Source organism: Tursiops truncatus, chromosome 4 (genome assembly GCF_011762595.2).
Source record: "Tursiops truncatus isolate mTurTru1 chromosome 4, mTurTru1.mat.Y, whole genome shotgun sequence".
In the NCBI taxonomy this organism is placed as follows: Eukaryota; Metazoa; Chordata; class Mammalia; order Artiodactyla; family Delphinidae; genus Tursiops; species Tursiops truncatus.
Window position 1 is genome coordinate 98349238 of NC_047037.1, and position 20762 is coordinate 98369999.

Here is a 20762-nt window from a genome sequence, read left to right on the forward strand (position 1 = left end):
CTCTGGCTGAATCAGTGGTTGAATGAATAACTAACGTGGCTTGGGAACTGTAGCCTGAGCACACGTGAGATCACTAGTTAGGACAGACCCACTGGAGAGCCTGGCCTTGGTATGCTCCCTGGCTTTCCTGTCTGTCCTGGTTTTACCTTTGAAACAGCGGCCCTGTTGGCTAGTTTTGAGAAGCTGAGTGCATCAGTGCTGAGTTGAGCAGAGGGTGCTTTTGCGGTCTGAAGCAGACACCTTAGACGCGATTTGCTTTTCAAAAGGCAAAGCCGAGACTGTGCCATATTCCCAGGGATCCCTCTTTTCAGGCAAAATCCTGAAAATTGATCTTTTTTTGCAAACGGTAGGCAGCTTAAGATGAACAGTGGTTATGAGGAAATAAAGGGATACTGTTCTTAAGGGAGTGACGTGGATCTGCGTCTGCCCTGGGTGATGGTGGTCAGTGGACTACTCCAGAGACTGGGACCTGGGCAGTAAGGTCACTGGAGTCTGGGCCCGGACTCACCTCTGTGTTTCTAGCAGGTGGAAACCACAGCCGTTGCAACAAGAAAATTAAGTGGCTTTCTGAGGATGCTTGCAGACCGGCTGGAGGGCACCAGAGAACTGCTTTCAGCAGACATGAAGAAGGATTTTGCTATGAACAGACTCCCACCGTACTATGTGGGAGATGGAGCAGAGCTTTCAACACCAGGTAGAGCTTTGCTCTTTTCTTCTAGGTGGTCAGGGGCTAATGTGGGCTATTTTGAGCTTTTCTGGGTGGGCACCTCTTTGAGCTGATGGAATGTATGAAGCATTTGAGGATTAATGTGGGCCTATCCTTAGCGTGAGGTTGGACAGGACATGCAGCCTGATGGGGAATGAGAGCCCTGTGATTTGGGGTGAGGAGTATGTGTGGTTAGGGTCCCTCTGGAATTCATCATCTTCAGGAAGTTTTAAGAACTTGAACATTGAAATAATCTTGTTGGAGTTAACCCAGGGATGGGTAAAATGTTGCCATCAGCAGGGGAACTACCAGAATGCCCAAGATTATCAGACCTGCTCCCAAGTCCCAGGTGACTATTTTGTGACAGGTGTCAGGTACAGATGACATTGATAGACTTCTGGGTGGATGGTGATACCGGTGTTCTGGAGCAGAGACCACACCACACTCCTGTAGTTGGACAAAGCTGGGTTTATTGACTTGTAACAGGGAAGAGAGCACGCCACTGGGGGCTGTAGGCACCTCGGTAAAAGGATGTTGGAAAGGATTTATAGGATTTGGGTTTGAGTTAGGTGATTTTCAGGAGGGTTCAAGGAAGCAGGGCTTTGCTCGGGATTGAATGCTGTCGGGAAAAAGGAGGGATTCTCGGATTGGGTCTCCTGTAAATCTTAGCCAGTAGCAGGAGGAGTGAAATGAAGCCAAGGTGACAGTTGGTAGAGCAGCAGCAGCAGTCACTCAAGTCAGCCAGGATAGGGCACGTCTGGTCACTTCTGTGGTGTGGACAGTGTCCTTGCTTTGGCCTGAGTTCTGACCTGATGATGAAGTGGTCTTGGTTTTGTCTCGATCTCTCTCAGACACAGCGTGGCCTTGCTTAATATCGCGGTTCTGTGTAATGGCCTGTGTTCAGCTGGAGAACATGGAGACACAGCCGTGAGTGCCAGGCTGGCTCTCAGGCTCCTTCTCTCTTAGTCAGGTACAGGGAGAGTTTCATTTTCACTAATTTTCATAAAAGCCTTATCACCAGTGGAGAACCACTGAGATACACACTCTACAAGGTCCCTTCTAACACTGATTCTATGTACATTTTTATTATAGTCTCGGGGGGGGGGGGCAGGAGTTTAAAATTTGTTTTTGATAGCATCTACTCAAAATAGCACATGTTTTCTCAGCACATATTTTAATCTTTAGCAGAACAGTGTTCTGAGTATCAGCTTATGGCCCAGGATATGTTATCCAGAGTTTTCCTTGCCTTAGTCCTTATAGTCAATAAAGTTATGATCCCTCAACTCTTTCTCCAGCCAGAAGACCCTGTAAGGCTGGTCTGATTGTAGTGGCTGCTTTTTCACTAAGTTAAATCCAATCTAGGAAAGAGTAGTTTTTCCTGTGGACTTTATTAGGTGGCTTTTTTATGACACTGCACTTGACCTACACAGGCTGAATAATTTGCCATGGTCATGGAACTAGTAATTGGAGGGGTGGTGCACTTTGAGCTCTGGAAGTCCTTTCAGAGTCCACATGTGGAGCAAGCAGGGGAGAGAAACTGGAGACGTGAGAGCATTCTGTGCAGAAGGCATGGTGGCCCTGTCTGTACTGTGATAGTATGTGCTCCCCGGGTACTGGTGACAACTATTTAAATGAACTTACAGTTAGATAAATAACAACAGAAGTCTGTATGTGTGTCTTCAGTATAAGGATGAGCTCCATCAAGATGTCAGCTACACTTTTCAGATCACCGTACATGTCGGGGAGAGCGAATACTTGAGCTGGAGAGGGCGCCCCACATTTGGCTTCACCTGCAAATTGTTACTAAGTGTACTTCCTAAATAGTTGCTCCTGCAAGCAGGTTTGAGCCTGCTGCTTTCCTCTCTGAAAGATGGCTTTCCCTGTCTCTGGGTTTTCCAGGTGGACGGTTACCGGGGTTGGACAGCACTGTGAGGCTGCAATTTAGAGACCACGTTGTCCTCACTGTAGGACCTGATCAGGACCCATCCGTGAGTATCCAGAGGGGAAGGGGGTTCCGTTCTTCTCAGGGCATTTCCATCACAGGCCCCAGGTTATCAGACTGACAAATGGCCCTGCCCTCCTCCTTTGGGCATCCACCTCCTCACAGCTTAACGCCATCTCTTTAGATCAGATCATGCCCAGATCTCACTGTTATGGTTCCAAGGTTTCCTGCCTGTTGGGCATTTGAGGGCTTGTCTTCGGCCCCACAGAACCCTCCTTCTTTTCTCTAATTAGTAATTAAATGTCTGTTCTCTGTCTCCTAATTCAGGCCAGGTTGCCTTTGCTTAGACGGCCGCAGACCCCGTTCATGCGTCTCCCTGTCTCAGTCCCTCGCCCATCCCGTATACGGCGCAGACCTGCCTTTACATATGGTTTTGTTGATGGTTCTTCTCAAAAACTCTCTATTCTGTAGATGATGGAGAGGAAAATCTACATTCCATACCCTTGCCACCTAGCCCAGTGGTTCCCCAAACTGGCTGATTACAGTCAACTGGAAAATTTTTAGAACTTGTAAGTTCCTGGGCTTCGTCTGGTGTGGAGCCTCTGCATTTATTTTGAAAGCACCCCACACAACCCTAAAGCCCTTGGGAACTCTCCCATGCCCTGTGGCTTCACCCTGTTCCTCCTAATCAGCTTTCTTGGGAGGTGTCCAATGAGTGTCTGGAGGGGATGAGAGTCGGGGGGCACCGAGATGTCTCCAGAACCCTATTTTTCCAGCCATCAGGGCCAGCCCTGGAGAAGACTGGTTTATAACATATATATAAAACCTAAAAAGTATATACTCCCACATCCCCATTTAAAAAAAGAAAATCCTAGTTATTCTGCTAACCAATCAATCAGTTTGAGGCGTTCTATTTCAGGCTAAGGCTTTGGGTCCTCGTCTGAGTGAGAGGTGACAAGGAATTTCTAAAGGTTCTGGAAGAGATAATAAACTGCACTGTGTTATGGTGGGTGGAGAGGGACGGGAAGTCGAGACCATTCGGGAGCCTACTTTACTATACGTGGAATAGAAGTTTTTATAGATCACATAGCTGGTATTTCTTAGGAATTAATATTTACTCTGTGGTGTTCATAAATTGTCCATTTATGTATACCTAGGAATGTCAAATTTTTCTGATGCAAAAAGATAGTGCAGGTATGATGAAACGAAAAACTTGAATGTTTCATTGGTAAGTAAGTTGATATATAAATGGTTGCTTTTTCATTAGGTCGTTTCTGAAGATGCTGTTATCTTTTTGAAAAATGACGAGTGGTTATTTGCTGCATACAAATAGTAATCTGTGAGCACTATAATGAAATACGTATATTCTACATTGCGTGTGTATATATCTATATTTATCTGTATCTCATAATTTTTTTGCCAGAAGGATTCTTTAGTGTTCAATAAATTTCACTTAAGCACTGAGGCATTAAGATTTTTCTTGGTGTTGACCTTTGTTATTGGAAAACCCTCCTAGTATTGAAGTGCTCAATATTTTGGTGTTGACGACTTGCTGTGTTTTTTTTTTTAAGGATGAAACTCGAGAAAAGATGGTTTACATCTATCATTCCTTAAAGAATAGGAGAGACACACACATGATGGGAAATGAGGAAACAGAGGTTTGTTCCAACCTAAAATGCATGTCTTTCCTGCGATTTGGTGGCTGGGAAGAATCTGTTACCTTTGATTTATGGGTAATGACCTTTTTTATGACTGCAGTGTGGACTTCACATTTCACAAATTGACAGCCCTTGCACAGGGATGATTAAGTCAGACATTTCTGTGATATATGTACCCACTTTAAAAGATACTAGGACCTGTGGCCTTGTGGGAAAGGTGTAGCAAATGTGAAGCATTTCTCAAAGGATTAATATTTCTTACTCTATAAAATAGAATACCTTTCATGAAGTCTGAGTTTTCATGTGGGAATTAGCAACTTTCGTAAGTTATCATAATTTTTGTAAGTAGCTTATCTGAAACAAGTTTCATACTTGTGAAGGATATCAATAATGATGTATTGAGAAATTATGGAAAATGCCACCTAAGTGACTAAATAGTTTATCTTTTTTCAGTCTCATGGACTTCGTTTTCCTTTATCACATATCGATGCACTGAAGCAAATTTGGAACAGTTCAGCTATTTCTGTCAAGGACCTGAAACTTACTACAGATGAGGAAAAGCAAAGCCTGGTATTAGCCCTCTGGACAGAATGTCTAATCCAAGTAGTCTAGTGCCTTTGCTTCTTTTTAAATATGTATATATAAAATAGTAGACACTTGATTCTGCAAAGATTTACATGCTAGGGAGCCCCTGTTGCTTTGAACCAAGGACATAATGAATGTAACTTTCCTTACCTGTGTATCTAATAACATAACATGAGACCTACCTGTTAAAGGTGACCAGTTGGCCATGTGTACTAACAGAGGTACATAGAAGAAAGAACAGCAAATTACTAAATGTCCCAGAAGGTGACAAAAACCGTACTTCTTGACAAGTTTATTTAATCCAGTGTGGTAGAAAAGGCACAGCTCAATAAATGTATCATTTAAATTTACATGTCGTTACCTGGCTTTGTCTTTGTTCTTTGGAAGAAACAACTTCTTTAAAGAGCCTCACTGGCTCTAGAAAAATTTTAAACAATTAACATGAAGAATTTTTTAACTTGGTTTTTTACAGTGAAAATATACATACCTACCTTTGTGTACACACAAGGCCTCCCATTAAAATAAAGTTACCCTATAACATCAATTTCATTAAATAATACTGCCACACTAACAGGCACTCACATCAGTGGGCATAAAATAGTTTTACAGATGTTGCTTGAAAGATGACAAAAGAGCCTGAGATTGAAGGGAAGGGAAAAAAAAAACACAATAATATTTACATGGAAAGACCAAGTCTATAAAAAATACTCAAAATAGTGGGTCTTTGAGTTTAAACAGTTCACTGTTAACATTCTAAAGTGCATACAGGTTGATATTTTTAAAAATATCATTGGAGAATTTAATCTTTCTGTATATAAAAATAGAGCAGACCTTTTTCTGCCTTCTGGCAAAAGTTGGGGATGAAGGGAACAGTTGTCTCAATGTAAGTTTAAAACCAACTCAGGAGGGAAAAATGCTTGAGAATTGTATAGTGATGGTGGTAATGATTACTTGAAACTAAGTCAAAGACATTATCCTACCTGATTTTGCTTGAATGAAAGCTATTTAAAATGGGAGTGAAAAACTGAGTTTTCTGTCACATTTTGTAAAGTAAAGTGGTATAGTCAAGGATCAGATACTACTTGGTCTTAATTTGAACATATGAAATTTCCCCTTACTTCAGGCAAAGAAAAATTTGACTATTCTTACACGTAGGTGACAGAGTCTTTATAAACACTTCTTGAGGGTAGATCAGGTGAGGTCTCAGAACCAGGATAGGTAAGCCCCGGTTACTTACAGTCTTGTCACCCAGAAGGGTGTCTCTGTTAATACTTAGAGTGCAAGGACAGCCGCAGGCTACTTGTGCTTTTTTAGTTTGAAGGACCGAGCAAACAACAGCCACAGAAAACACTCCTGTACTTGAGCCTTTTCCTTACAAAGCTGAGGTCCCCTCCCTGGGGTCAGTTACAAGTGTGAATACTTACGGTGCTTCAGTTATAAAAGCTTCAATAGGGAACCTTTAATGTTTATCTAATACAGCAGCTTAATAGTAAGGTTTATTAAATATGTTTTCAGATATTGCTAAAAATATTATTCGTCTTTTTAAAAGTATGACTTGACCTATAGGACTCTGCTTCTCTGTGCCTTGCATTCACACACACATCTACTAGGAGGTTAATTAACACAGGATGACAGCATCACCAGTGTCCTATAATGGCTATCAGGGATAGGATTCGTGTTTGGTGGAAAGGAGAGAGAAGAGACTTCAAGAAGCTTGCTCACCGAAGCTGGAGATCAAGCAGGAGTAGAACCTTTCCCAGAAATCGTTAACGCCTTCTTCATAGGAACACTGGATGACTGGCAAGAATATTTTGAGCTTTTCCATGGTTAACAACAATAGTCTTCAAGGTTGGGGAAGAAGTTCATTCTGCTCAGTGATCCCAGAAGCATGAGGACAGGTAGCTTCCTTTTCACGGGGCATGAGGGTCCTTCTCCCCTTGCTCTCTCTCAGGGATGCTGCAGATTCTCTCACAATATTTCAATGTCCCATTTCTGTGTTTCTTCTCCCTCCAGGGGCTCATTTACAATTACATGAGTTTTGTCATAATAATTTCCTCCTAAAACAGAAATCCCAAAAGGAAAGATTATTTGTTCACACAGGTGCTTAGCAATTTCAGTTTTCACAGGCTTTTGCTCAGCCCACTCACTGTTGGGGTAGATTAATATGTCATTTGTAAAGCGGTCTGAAATGGGAAACTGAGGTTAAACGGGCGTAGCTATTCTTCACCTCAAATCAGACATTATGACTGATTGAAAAGCTAAGTGGTATAATAGATGTTTACATAAGCGGTGTGCCCTGACAATGGGATTCTTAACACAGTGCTCTGAGAGTGCTCTAGCTCAGCGGCAGGTACTGGGTTTTAGTTTCTACACCAAGAGTGGCTATGACTAACTCAATTAAAGCGACAGCACTGAATAATATTGGCCCTGACCTTGGCTGGACTCAAAAACAAGTTTAAATGATAAATTTAAAGGACCATACATTTTAAGGACCACAGCAATGCACAACAGAAAGTGAGAAATATTTCTTTAGGAAATGGATGACATCCTGTGGTTGATGATGCTTCAAATTTAGAAATGTTCTCAAAGATCATGTAGAAATTGAAAATTTTACAGCTGTACTGATAAACAAAAACCTTTGTAGGCTTGGTCCTTAGGCTTTTTCTTGATCCGTATATAGCTAATTGTTTTGTTAAAATGGCATATCTCGACTTTTTCAAGCATAATTTAAAATGATTTAATATTTCCCTTATGCATAAGGACTTCTTTTACCCATAAGGAGGAGGAGGCTTGGAATTTAAAAGGAATATCCAAGGACACAGAACACTGGGTTTCATCACAGGCCTACCTTTAACATCAAGGACAAGTTGGTCACTGAGGTAGGAGCTGATGGTCCCATTTTTGTTCAGTCTCCACTTCTGCCTGAACTGCCCATGTTCAGTCCATAGGGCAACTTTAGCTCCAGGTATGTCTCGACCACCAATCACATCGAGACATGTGTCACTGGCCTAAAAGGGTCAAGAAATAAATTGGCAGTACTGTGTTTACTAAAATCAATTGGATTGGGCCCCTTTTCTTTCATGTGAACAGATCAGAGACATGACTGTCTAATCTCAAAAGAAAACTAGCATAATTATAAATTCAGTCAACTTTTTAAGTCTTCTTTATGGCTGAAGGAAGGAGATGGTATGGAAATAAACATACTGAACTAGAGGTACTTGTTTTTAAAAGGATGGTCTGGATCTGACAACAGATGGTCAAAGGTTTGTTGAATTACAATTAAATGTTGAATCCCTGTTAGCTTAAATGTGTAAGGTCGAGCCTGTTTTTCTTACAAAAACATTGGGTGGGCTTCCTTGGTGGCGCAGTGGTTGAGAGTCCGCCTGCCGATGCAGGGGACACGGGTTCGTGCCCCGGTACGGGAGGATCGCACATGCCATGGAGCGGCTAGGCCCACGAGCCGTGGCCGCTAAGCCTGCACATCTGGAGCCTGTGCTCCGCAACGGGAGAGGCCACAACAGTGAGAGGCCCACACACCGCAAAAAAAACAAACAAAAAACAAAAAAACCTTGGGTGATGTGCAAGATACCCAGACAATAATTACTTCTAAGTGCTTCTCATTTTTGTTGAAGCATGAGAAAATGGTCGACAATCCACTGGTGATATAATAAAACTGGTGTCTTATTCCCCACAGCATCAAACATAATGGAAGGGTTGCAGAAAAACAAAGAAACCTAAGTTTTATTTTCTAAGCTTCCTCCAAAAAACAGCAGCTCTACCTTCGTTGTATATTTTGAAGATGAGGAGGCTTCAACATGTTTGGAATCACAAAGACAGCTAAATTAATCTGGGCCGCAGAGTGTAAGGAACGTCTCACAAAAGTACATTGTCCATTTGGGTACAGTGACTTATCACTGGTTTAAAAAAACCATTTAGGAATATCCATAGTATGTGTTAATCTTACTTTTTACTTAAAATAGAGAATTTTTTGATGTAGAAAATCTAGTTTCTAAGCCCATTTCACCTAGATGCTTCAGTAATATATATGTCAGTGTTCTTATAATTATGCAAAAAACTGTTGATAGGAAATTGCATTATTTTATCATGCCATTTGATTTGGCAAGATTCTGGTTTCCAAACGAAAAAGACCAAAGACCGAAAAGCGGGGTATACTATCAGCGGGGTTGGTTACCTTGGATTTAAAGAGTCCTCGACAGTAGTGCCAGATCTGAGTATTCTTCCCACTGTAGGGAGAAAGGCACACAGATGTTGCCCTCGTGTCAGCTACATTTCCGGTGACTGTCAGATACTCATCCTGGGCTCGGTTCTTTATTCTTATGTACACTGCAGGCTGTGACGGGAGGAACAGAGACATTTTGAAAAAACCTTTTGAATCTGGAAATCAATCTTTCCAAAGGACAGCTTGAGGGGGATGTGAGAGGTAACAGAATTTAGCTTATTTATATCTGTTTCACTTTAGCAGATGTGTGTAAATTAATATTTTCTATTAACAGATCCTTACACCACAGGGCACACAGCTTAAATTGTACAGTCTCTATTATATTTTTTCTGAAATACACTCTTTTGGAAGGGTGAAAGGTAATAGTTTCATTCACTCGCACTCCATTATGGCAAGGGGCGGTGCAGAATTCGGCACTTAATGAGGTTCATTCACTAACTACTATGTCCCAGCTGGCCTGAGGAAGGCAGAGGAGTAGGAATAAGGGCAGGGTACTACCTACATGGATGTAACAACAACTTAGCAGCGACAGTACAATCATCAGACATACTGGCTTGAGCTATGATTCAGTGCCCAATGAATGCTATGGGAGGTCTTGAAAAACCCAGGTAGCTGAGGGCCCTAGTAGCACTGGTAATTTCTTTGTTTATACTTTGTTGACCTTAATATGTCAAGGAAAGAGACCATGCATGTAGGTGATCACTATGTAGGTATTCAAAAACTGGGTAACAGAGGACTTCATCTCCTGGGCCTAGCATATATACAAGAAGTTTGCAAATAAAATATTAAATCTGGGACTTGCCTCTATGGGTAACAGTTATTATTTATTGAGACTTAGTCCTAAATGGTTTCTGGGCCACAGTCAGAATTAATGACCAGAACAACCCCTCAAGAAAGTACAATTATGACCCGCAGTTTTGTAAATAAGGGTGACGCAGACAAGGAAGAGCCAGGTTTGTCTGCACCAAAACACTCCCTCTTCACCCTGATGCTCTAAGGCCTGTGTGAGAAATGCACTAGTTACTCTCAGACACAGGGAATGAGACCGATTCCAAAAGTGGCAGTGAAATAAGATGACAGGAGGACACAGCACATGACTGAAGCTCCACAGAAACTATTCTTTCAGCCCCAGGACTTAGGCCTCCAGTCTTAATGTAATATAACACAGGACACCCAACATCCCCACCTTGGGTCAGGTGTTGGCATCCCAATTACAACCCTGTCAAATAACAGTAATACATGATCTGTGATTTAACAAAAGAGCACTTTCACTCTGAGAAATGTAAGTGCTAGGTAAATTCAACAAGGGATCATGGTAAACCCACCAATGAATATTCTATTTTGAAATTTAAGATGGGTCAACATGAGACCAGTTAAAGTTTGCCTTCCTAAGGAAATAAACATTCGGAACACTTAAATGAGCAAATAGAAAGACATTTTTTTTTTTAATCTGGTAATTTAAAGCAGGTGAAAAAGACCTCTACTAGGCAAAATGTTTTAAGTGTTTCAAACTACTACTTCCACATTCATAGTGCAACAGTAGGTAAACTCCTATAATTCAAAAGTCTATAAATCATATAATTCTATAAATCTCCCACCGCAATTAATTCTGGACGCTTCAGTACATTCTTTGCTACAGTTTCCTTACCTTATATATATAAGGAAACAGGTGTGACCTTCACAGATGACAGAGTTCCAATTATGTTAGGACCAAACATCACAGTTTTAATCCATTAACTCAAGCAAGGTACTAATTACCCTTTTTACACACTTGTAGTCTGACTCCTCTGTAATTATACATTTAATCACTGATATGCAGATAATTACCTTAGTGACTTCCTAATTCCCAAGCTCAAAGAGGATCACATTTTAATGATTCCTGAATTTCTAAACAAGAATATAAACTAAAGCACTGCCAAGAGCTTTACCAAAAAGGAAATAGGACCCATGATACTGTTTTAGAAACCTAGACTTCCTTTGCTGCGTTTCAAAGCTGTGGCCTAAATAAACAAAGGAAAATAATCTATTAAAATATTATTTTGAAATTAAACGTTTAACCAGGAATAATTTCCCAAAGCACAATGCAAGGAGAATGATATATAATGTTAATTGTCAAAAAACTACGTAAAATCAGAGGACACTGTTCTAGCTATTCTTTATCTCAGGGCCCTGAACAATAGGCAGGGACATCCTTCCCCAGCAAGGAACCCCCTTTCAAAAGTGAGGGAAATGTTCTCAGCATCCAACTTGGCTTCTGAAGTTTCTAACAACATGGGATTAAGCGTTATCATATAGTCGGTAAAAGCTAAACTGAAATCCCACTTCAGCCGTGCTTTTTCCCCACGGCTTTTCAGGGCGGTTACCCATCATCCCATGTGACAGGACTGAGGAATAAGCAAGATGTGAGGGTCAGGAAATCCTGTACCACACACTCTGCCAAGAAAGTGCACTGATGTTTAGTATCCCTCAGTTGGGCATCTCTGGTTCTCTCAAAGGACGTCGTGAATAAAGAACCTTTCAAAATAAATGTGTTACCACAGCAATATGAGCCACGTGTTGTGTCAGACTCTTATTTAACCCTCACAGTGATACTGAGAGGTAAGCAATGTGATCACTGTTTCACCAGTGAGGAAATCTGAGGCGCCAAGAAATGAAGTGACTCACCCCAAGTCATACTGCTTCTGAGAGGCAGAGCTAGGATTTGAACCAACAGAACCAGAGTGGTAGGGATGAGCATGGGGTGTGTGTGTGTGTGTGTGTGTGTGTGACAGAGCGAGAGAGAGAAGGGGGCAGCAAGACCAATAATTAGGGTAACTTTATTGGCTACCATTTATTTACCACTTATATGTCAGATCTGAAAATCAGAGCCTCGGCATTTATACCCACTATGCTACCTACACTCGCTCAGTGCCTGAAGTATATGGTACCACACTGTAAATGCTTCTCTTATTTTGGAGGAAAGTAGGGTGTGGTTGTTTTAAGAACACAGATGTTAGAGCATAATAGGTATGGGTTCAAATCCTGGTTCTGACACTTGGATGACTTTTGCCAATTTGCTTTCTCTCTCTCAGCCTTATTTTTCCTTCTAGAAAACAGGAATACAGTTGACCTTTAGACAATGCAGGGGTGAAGGGCACCAACCCTCTGCGCAGTTGAAAATCTGAGCATAACTTATAGTCGGCCCTCTGTATCCTCAGTTCCACATCTGTGGATTCAACCAACCTTGGATCACTGTAGTCCTGTAATGCTGTAGTATTTATTGGAAAAATTGGAGTATAAGTGGACCCACGTATTTCAAACCCATGTTCAAGAGTCAACTGTAATAACTCCTACCCTAAAGGACTATTGTTGGAATCAAGTGTGAAAGTGTTTCTAAAGGATTCATAGAAGTACCAATGGCATATCCGTTGGCCACAGTACCCCTAAAGCCTAGCATGGGTTCCTACCCTCCGTGAAACCTCCCACCACTCCTACACATGGTCATGCTTCCTTCCTCTGAATCAGGGATTGCCTGTGGCTTTTAGATGATTACACACTGTTTTGCACTTTTCTTAGCTTTTAATTTTTTTTTTTTTTTGCAGTACGCAGGCCTCTCCCTGCCGCGGCCTCTCCCGTTGCGGAGCACAGGCTCCAGACACACAGGCTCAGCGGCCATGGCTCACGGGCCCAGCCGCTCCGCGGCATGTGGGATCTTCCCGGACCAGGGCACGAACCCGTGTCCCCTGCATCGGCAGGCGGACTCCCAACCACCGCGCCACCAGGGAAGCCCCTAGCTTTTAATTTTTTAAAAAAGTTTTAGTACAACTTTTAAAGGTTACTTTCCATTTACAGTTATTACAAAATATTGGCTGTATTCCCCGTGTTGTACCATACATCCTTGGGCCTGTCTTACAGCCAATAGTCTCTACTTCCTACTCCCCCTCCCCTATATGTTACCCCTCCCCAGTCTCCCCACTGGTAACCACTAGTTTGTTCTCTGTACCTGTGCATCTGCTTCTTTTTTGTTATATTCACTAGTTTGTTGTATTTTTTAGATTCCACATGTGATATCATACAGTATTTGTCTTTCTCTGACATTTCACCAAGCATAATGCCCTCCAAGTCTAACCATGTTGCTGCAAATGGCAAAATTTCATTTTTTTGTATGGCTGAGTAGTATTTCATCGTGTGTGTGTGTGTGTGTGTACACACACACACACATCACGTCTTCTTTATCCATTCATCTGTTGATAGACACTTAGGTTGCTTCCATATCTTGGCAATTGTAAATAATGCTGCTATGAACATTGGGGTGCACGTACCTTTTTGAATTAGTGTTTTTGGTTCTTTGGGACATATACCCAGGAGTGGAATTGCTGGGTCATATGGTAGTTCTATTTTTAGTTTTTGGAAAAACCTCCATACTGTTTTCCACAGTGGCTGCACCAATTTACATTCCCACCAACAGTGCACAAGCGTTCCCTTTTCTCCATATCCTCGTCAACATTTTTTTTGTCTTCTTTTTGATAATAGCCATTCTGACAGGTGTGATGTGATATCCCATTGTGGTTTTAATTTGCATTTCTCTGATGGTTAGTGATGTTGAACATCTTTTCAGGTGCCTGTTGGCCATCTGCCCTTCCTCTTTGTAAAAATGTCTGTTCAGTTCTTCTGCCCATTTTTAAATCAGTTTGTATGTTTTTTGTGTTGTGCTATTCAAGCTGTTTTCATGTGTTGTATATTAATCTCTTATCAGTCATATCATTTGCAAACATTTTCTTCCATTCAGTAAATTGCCTTTTCGTTTTGCTGATGATTTCTTTTGTTTTGCAAAAGCTTTTACGTTTAATTAGGTCCATTTATTTTTGCTTTTATTTCCTTTATTTTAGGAGATGGATCCAAAAAAATATTGCTGTGATTTATGTCAGAGTGTTCTGCCTATGTTTTCCTCTAGGGGTTTTATACTATCCAGTATTATATTTAGGTCTTTAATCCATTTTGCGTTTATTTTTGTATATGGTGTTAGAGAATGTTCTAATTTGATTTTTTCATGGGTAGCTCTCCAGTTTTCCCAGCACCACTTATTGAAGAGACTGTCTTTTCTCCATTACATATTCTTGCCTCCTTTGTCATAGAATGACTGTAGGTGCATGGGTTTATTTCCAGTGTCTCTATCCTATTCCACTGATATATGTGTCTGTTTGTGGGCCAGTACCATAATGCTTTGATTACTGTAGCTTTGTACAATAGTATAGTCCGACGTCAGGGAGTGTGATGCCTCCAGCTCAGTTCTTTCTCAAAATTGCTTTGGCTATTCAGGGGTCTTTTGTTTCCATTATACATTTTAAAATTATTTGTTCTAGCTCCTTGAAAAATGCCATTGGTATTTTGATAGGGATTGCATTGAATATGTTGATTGCCTTAGGAAGTATGGTCATTTTAACAATACTGATTCATCCAATCCAACAACACGGTAAATCTCTCCATCTGTTTGTGTTGTCTTCAATTTCTTTCATCAGTGTCTTAAGGTTTTCCAAATACAGGTCTTTTGCCTCCTTAGGTAAGTTTATTCCTAGGTGTTTTTTTCTTTTTGATGCAATGGTAAGTGGGATTGTTTCTTTACTTTCTTTTTCTGAAAGTTCATTGTTAGTGTATAGAAATGCAACAAATTCCAGCATATTGATTTTGGATCCTGCAACTTTACTGAATTCATTGGTGAGCTCTAGTATTCTGGTGGCATCTTTAGGATCTTCTTTGTATAGTATCACGTCATCTGCAAACAGTGACAATTTTACTTCTTTCCAATTTGGATTCATTTTCTTTCTTTTTTTTGTCTGATTGCTGTGGCTAGGACTCTCAATACTGTGTTGAATAAAAGCAGCAAGAGTGGACATCCTTATCTTTTTCCTGATCTTAGAGGAGATTTCTTTAGCTTTTCATCCTTGAGTATAATGTTAGCTGTGGGTTTGTCATATATGGCCTTAATTATGTTGAGTTACGTTCCCTCTGTGCCCACCTTCTGGAGAGTTTCTATTGTAAATGGATGTTGAATTTTGTCAAAAGCTTTTTCTATATCTGTTGAGATGAACATATGTTTTTTTTTATTCTTTAATTTGTTGGTGTGGTATATCACATTGATTGATTTGAAGATACTGAAAAATCCTTCCATCCCTGGGATAAATCCCACTTGATCATGGTGTATGATCCCTTTTAATGTATTGTTGGATTTGGTTTGATAGTATTTTGTTGAGGATTTTTGCATGTATGTTCATTAGTGATACTGGCCTGTAATTTTCTTTTTTTGTGTGATATCTTTGTCTGGTTTTGGTATCGGGGTGATGCTGGCTTCAGAGAATGAGTTTGGAACTGTTCCTTCCTCTGCAATTTTTTGGAATAGTTTCAGAAGGATAGGGGTTAACTCTTCTCTAAATATTTGGTAGAATTCACCTGTGAAGCCGTCTAGTCCTGGACTTTTGTTTGTTGGGAGTTTTCGAATTACTGATTCAATTTCATTACTGGTAATTGGTCTGTTCATATTTTCTATTTCTTCCTGCTTCCGTCTTGGGAGATTATACCTTTTTAAAAATTTGTCCATTTCTTCCAAGTTGTCCATTTTATTGGCAGATGGTTGCTTGTAGTAGTCTCCTATGAGCCTCTGTATTTCTGTGGTGTCGGCTGTAACTTCTTTCTCACTTCTGATTTTATTGATTTGGGCCCTCTCCCCTTTTTTTTTCCTGATGAGTCTGGCTAAAGGTTTATCAAAGAACCAGCTTTTAGTTTCATTGATCTTTTCTATTGTGCTTTTAGTCTCTATTTCATTTATTTCTGCTCTGATCTTTATGACTTCTTTGCTTCTACTAACTTTGGGTTTTGTTTCTTCTTTCTTTAGTTGCTTTAGGCATAAGGTTTAGGTTGTTTGAGATTTTTCTTGTTTCCTGAGGTGAGCCTGTATCACTAAACTTCCCTCTTAGAACTGCTTTTGCTGTGTCCCATAGGTTTTGGATTGTTGTGTTTTCATTTTCATTTGTCCGTAGGTATTTTTTGATTTCCTCTTTGACTTCTTCAGTGATCCACTGGTTGTTTAGTTGTTTAGCCTTCACAGGCTTGTGTTTTTTGCAGTTTTTTTCTTGCAGCTGATTTCTAGTCTCATAGCATGGTGGTCGGAAAAGATACTTGATTTCAATTTTCTTAAATTTACCAAGGCTTGTTTTGTGGCCTAGCGTGTGATATATCCTGGAGAATGTTCCAGGTATACTTTGAAAAGAACGTGTATTTTGCTGCTTTTGGATGGAATGCTCTCTCTATATAAATTAAATCTATTTGGTCTAATGTGTCATTTAAGGTCAGTGTTTCCTTATTGATTTTCTGTCTGATCTGTCCATTGATGTGAATGGGGTATTAAAGTCCCCTACTATTATTGTGTTACTGTCAATTTCTTGTTTTATGTTTGTTAATATTTACCTCATATATTGAGGTGCTCCTATGTCGGGTGCATATATATTTACAATTGTTATGTCATCTTCTTGGATTGATCCCTTGATCATTATATAGTGTCCTTCTTTGTCTCTTGTAACAGTATTTTAAAGTCTTATTTTGTCTAATGTTAAGTATTGCTACTCTGGCTTTCTTTTGATTTCCACTTGCATGGAATACCGTTTTCCAAACCCTCACTTTTGGTCTGTATGTGTCTCTAGATCTAAAGTGAGTCTCTTGTAGACAGCATATATACAGGTCTTGTTTTTGTATCCATTCAGCCACTCTGTGTCTTTAGGTTGGAGCATTTAGTCTGTTTACATTTAAGGTAATTATCGATATGTATGTTCTTACTGCCATTTTGTTAACTGTTTTGGATTTGTTTTTATAGGCCCTTTTCTCCCCTTTTTTCTTCTTTTGTTCTCTACTAATGTGATTTGATGACTATCTTTAGTGTTATGTTTGCATCCCTTTTTGTGTGTATATCTGTTGTAGATTTTTGGTTTATGGTTACCATTAGGTATTCATACAGCAGTCTATATATATAAATGACTGTTTTAAGTTGCTGATCTCTTAATCTCAAATGCATTTTAACTAGCCTCTCTTTGTACTCTCCTCCCCTTATGATTACTGTTTTGATGTCATGTTTTACACCTAATTGTTTTGTGTATCCCTTAACTGCTTACTGTGGATAGAGATGGTTTTACTTTTGCTTTGTAACCTCCCTACTAGCTTTGTGTGGGGATGATTTCCTACCTTTACTGCTTGTTTGCCTTTACTGGTGAGCTTCTTCATTTCATAATTTTCTTGTTTCTTGTTGTGGCCTTTTCTTTTTTGCCTAGAGAAGTTCCTCTAACATTTGTTGTAAAGCTGGTTTGGTTGTGCTGAACTCTTTTTAGCTTTTGCTTGTCTGTAGAGATTTTGATTTCTCCATCAGATGTGAACAAGAACCTTGATGGGTGGAATATTCTTGCTTGTAGGTTTTTCCCTTTTATCACTTTAAATATATCATGCCACTCCCTTCTGGCCTGCAGTTTCTGCTGAAAAATCAGCTGATAGCTTTATGGGAGTTCCCTTGTATGTTATATGTTGCTTTTCCCTCACTGCTTTTAATATTCTCTCTATATCCTTAATTTTTGTCATTTTAATTACAATGTGTCTTGGTATGTTCCTCTTTGGGTTAATCCTGTATTGGACTCTCTGTGCTTCCTGGACTAGAGTGACTATTTCTTTCTCCAGGTTAGGGAAGTTTTCAGCTATTATGTCTCAGATATTTTCTCAGGCCCTTTCTCCTGCTCTTCTCCTTCTGGGACCCCTACAATGTAAATATTAGTGTGCTTGATGTTGTACCAGAGGGCTCTTATACTGTCCTCTTTTTTTTCTCTTTTCTTCTTTTGTTTAGTGTCAGTGATTTCCATTACTCTGTCTTCCAGCTCACTGATCCGTTTGCCACCTACCTCTTTGAGAGGCTCTCCAAGACCAGCAGGTAGGTCTGGCCCAGGTTCTTATCAAATTACTGCTTTTGCCCTGGGCATTGTGTATGAGATTTTGTTTGCACCGTTTAAGAGTGACATCTCTATTTTCCCCTGTCCTGTGGGGCTCCCGAAATTAAGCCCCACTGGCCTTCAAAGCCAAATGCTCTGGGGGATCGTCTTCCTGGTGCAGGACCCCCAGGCTGGTGAGCCCAATGTAGGGCTCAGAACCCTCACTCCTTTGGGAGAACTTCTGCAATATAATTATTCTCCAGGTTTTGGGTCACCCACTCAGGGGTATGTGATTTGATTATATTGCAAGTCTGTCCCTCCTACTCGTTGTGGTTCCTTCTATATGTCTTCAGTTATAGAATGTCTTTTCTGATAGGTTCCAGTCTTTTTCATCGATGGCTGTTCTGCAGATCGTTGTGATTTTGGTGTGCTTGTGAGAGGAGGTAAGCTCAGGGTCTTTCTAGTCTGCCATCTTGGCCCCTCCCCACTTTGCAGTTTATATTACTGCTTTGAGTTGGACATGTTTTTTACCCAACAAAAATGTAAGCTCCAAGAAGGCCAAAATCATGTCTACCCTTATACATCTTCCATAATTTTTCTGCATAATGTCAAACATTCACTTATCCATTTATACATTCATTCCTTCATTAAACAGATAGTCCCTGAGTTCCTACAATGTGCCAGACATTGTGACAGGGTAGAGTATGCACAGCCCCTGCCTTCACAGGGCTTCTAGCAGAGTGAGAAAGCACCCAGTCCAACAACAACTATGTCATGACAAACGGCAGGCAGTGTCTTGTAGAAAAAGAACCAGGTCTTTAAGGATGTAGTTTGGTTTTAGAGAGAGAGTGAAACAGGCTTCCCGGAGGACCTGAAACTACAGATGAACTTAGAAGGAGAAGTAAGAACTAGCCTGGCAAAGAATGGGGGGAGAAACTTCTAGACAGAGGGCAGAGCCTGTGTTAAGCGTGGGAAAACACTCTGTGTGCTGGTGCATGTGACAGCCATGCGTGTGAGTGGGAGATGATGAGAGATGAGGCTGGAGAAGCCAGGGGGAGCCAGATCACATAGGACACGTTGAAGAGATTAGACTATATCCGAAGTACAGTGGGAAGCTTTTGAATAGAAGACTGACAAGCAGTAGGTGTGCAATAAATACTATGTTAATTAAATTGCCAGGATCCATCCTGAGTATTACATAAGTGGGGGGAAAAAGCCAAGTACTTAGGAAGTAAAACTAGTGCACTCTCAGAGTTCATTCTTCTTTCCACTGCTTGCCACAGAGCTTATGATACTTATTTTCCCACGAAAAGGCAACAAGGTCAATAGGACTCTGGACTCAAAGCTAAAACCCAGTGCTGACCTTAGGTACAATTTTATGAATTAGTTAAAATCTATAAAATCCCCATCCTAATCAGATCCTCCTATAACATAAATGGCAAACTAAATTAAACGGTCCATAGTTCAGATGCTGTGGGTTTTGACATTTCTACTAAGAAATGGAGCTATTTTGGATCGTATGGTTCTCTTCTCCTTACCTGCTTCATAGGACGGAGGGAACCAATTGTTTTCCATCCACTGAATGCTGTCCAATTTGGGATCTCATTAGGCTTGAGTAGGATTTGTCTTCCTAAGAAATTGGATCCTTCATAAGCTATCCACCTATACGAGAAGAGGAAAGGAAAAAAAATGGGATGCTTAAAACAGAAAGCAATCTCTTAACAAAAATACCTCTTACTATACCATATAGGGTTCCTTCTTTAAAACCTCCAGGTTTGTAGACTGTTTTTAAGAAAAAACATTGTGCAATTGTATATTTTAACGGAAAAAGCAGGGAGGACTAGGAGAAAGCCCACTGGACTGTGGCTTAGAAGATTTAGATTCATCAGGAATCTGGTTTTCTTACGTCCAAAACAAGGTTCCCTCCAGCTTTAGAATTCTTTGTTCCTTTGATGATACCAAGTTATTTTCCTAACATTTTAACATTCAGAGATAGACCGTAATTCCTCCCTACTCACCCAGTTAAAAACCACCTGTTTCCTCTCCACTCTTAGGCTCACTGTCCCACATCCTTCACAGCCTCTCTGGACAGCTCCGGTGACCTCTGCAGACACACCTCCTTCCACAACAACTCCCAGCAAAGGCTACTTAAAATTATCCACAGAAATCTGGTCTGAACCCTTACTTCAAGGTCTAGCTCCTTTGCAAATACTTCTCAGTACCCCAGGGGCCTTCAAATCGGGCCAAGTTACAGGGTGTCAAAGTGTGCAGGGCCTCAAGGTGAGTGTCTGGAGCCTGGAGACTCATTCAGTGGCACACAGTCACGCCCATTCCTTTCCGGATTGGCCTCGGCTGCTTCAGCACCACAATGGCAGGTTGAATGCTTGTGACAGAGTCAGGATAGCCAACAAACTGAAAAGACCACCTGGCCCCTACTGAAAAGGTTTGCTGAGCCCTGCTTGAGGTGGTTATCAAACTAAGGAGAATAAGCTGGGACTGCCAGGAGGATCTGAAATTCTCAGCAGGACTCCAGGTCACGGCATATGGTGCTTTCAGAAAGTAGGCATGAAGATGAGGTGGCTGCCTTGCTTGGTTCAGACGAAGCCTCCTGCTCTCCACAGCCAAGATCAGGCTTGGCTAAATTATGAATGGATGAACAAGGCATATGACCTTCCCTCTACCCCTTCTTGCCAAC

The 20762-nt window shown here is 40.8% G+C and overlaps 2 protein-coding genes and 1 long non-coding RNA gene across 13 annotated transcripts in view; 2 read left to right on the forward strand and 1 right to left on the reverse strand.

Annotated features, from left to right (window-relative positions):
* The window catches only part of RIOX2 (ribosomal oxygenase 2), a 27266-nt gene extending 21702 nt beyond the window's left edge, over positions 1–5564 (forward strand). For 6 of the 9 annotated variants that reach the window (XM_019922393.3, XM_033855924.2, XM_033855926.2 and 3 more), the window contains 4 exons: positions 523–694; positions 2606–2694; positions 4220–4306; positions 4760–5564. In XM_019922393.3, coding sequence (XP_019777952.1) covers positions 523–694; positions 2606–2694; positions 4220–4306; positions 4760–4918 — 507 coding nt within the window. In that variant the 3' untranslated portion in view covers positions 4919–5564. Of the gene's footprint in view, positions 1–522; positions 695–1557; positions 1677–2605; positions 2701–4219; positions 4307–4759 lie in introns of those variants that run through there. The other 3 variants (XM_033855923.2, XM_033855925.2, XM_033855927.2) reach the window with 2 other exon arrangements.
* CRYBG3 (crystallin beta-gamma domain containing 3) overlaps positions 5169–20762 on the reverse strand; it is a 114847-nt gene continuing 99253 nt past the window's right edge. For 2 of the 3 annotated variants that reach the window (XM_033855921.2, XM_019922388.3), the window contains 4 exons: positions 19606–19729; positions 9084–9242; positions 7740–7899; positions 5169–6948 (listed from right to left, as the gene is read on the reverse strand). In XM_033855921.2, the coding sequence (XP_033711812.1) occupies positions 6860–6948; positions 7740–7899; positions 9084–9242; positions 19606–19729 (532 nt within the window). In that variant the 3' untranslated portion in view covers positions 5169–6859. The remainder of the gene's footprint in view (positions 6949–7739; positions 7900–9083; positions 9243–19605; positions 19730–20762) is intronic. The other variant, XR_002173763.3, reaches the window with a different exon arrangement.
* Positions 9278–20762, forward strand: part of LOC109547834 (uncharacterized) — a 28193-nt gene continuing 16708 nt past the window's right edge. The window contains exons 1-2 of the long non-coding RNA XR_004526434.2: positions 9278–18069; positions 18444–18510. This is a non-coding gene — a long non-coding RNA (uncharacterized lncRNA). The remainder of the gene's footprint in view (positions 18070–18443; positions 18511–20762) is intronic.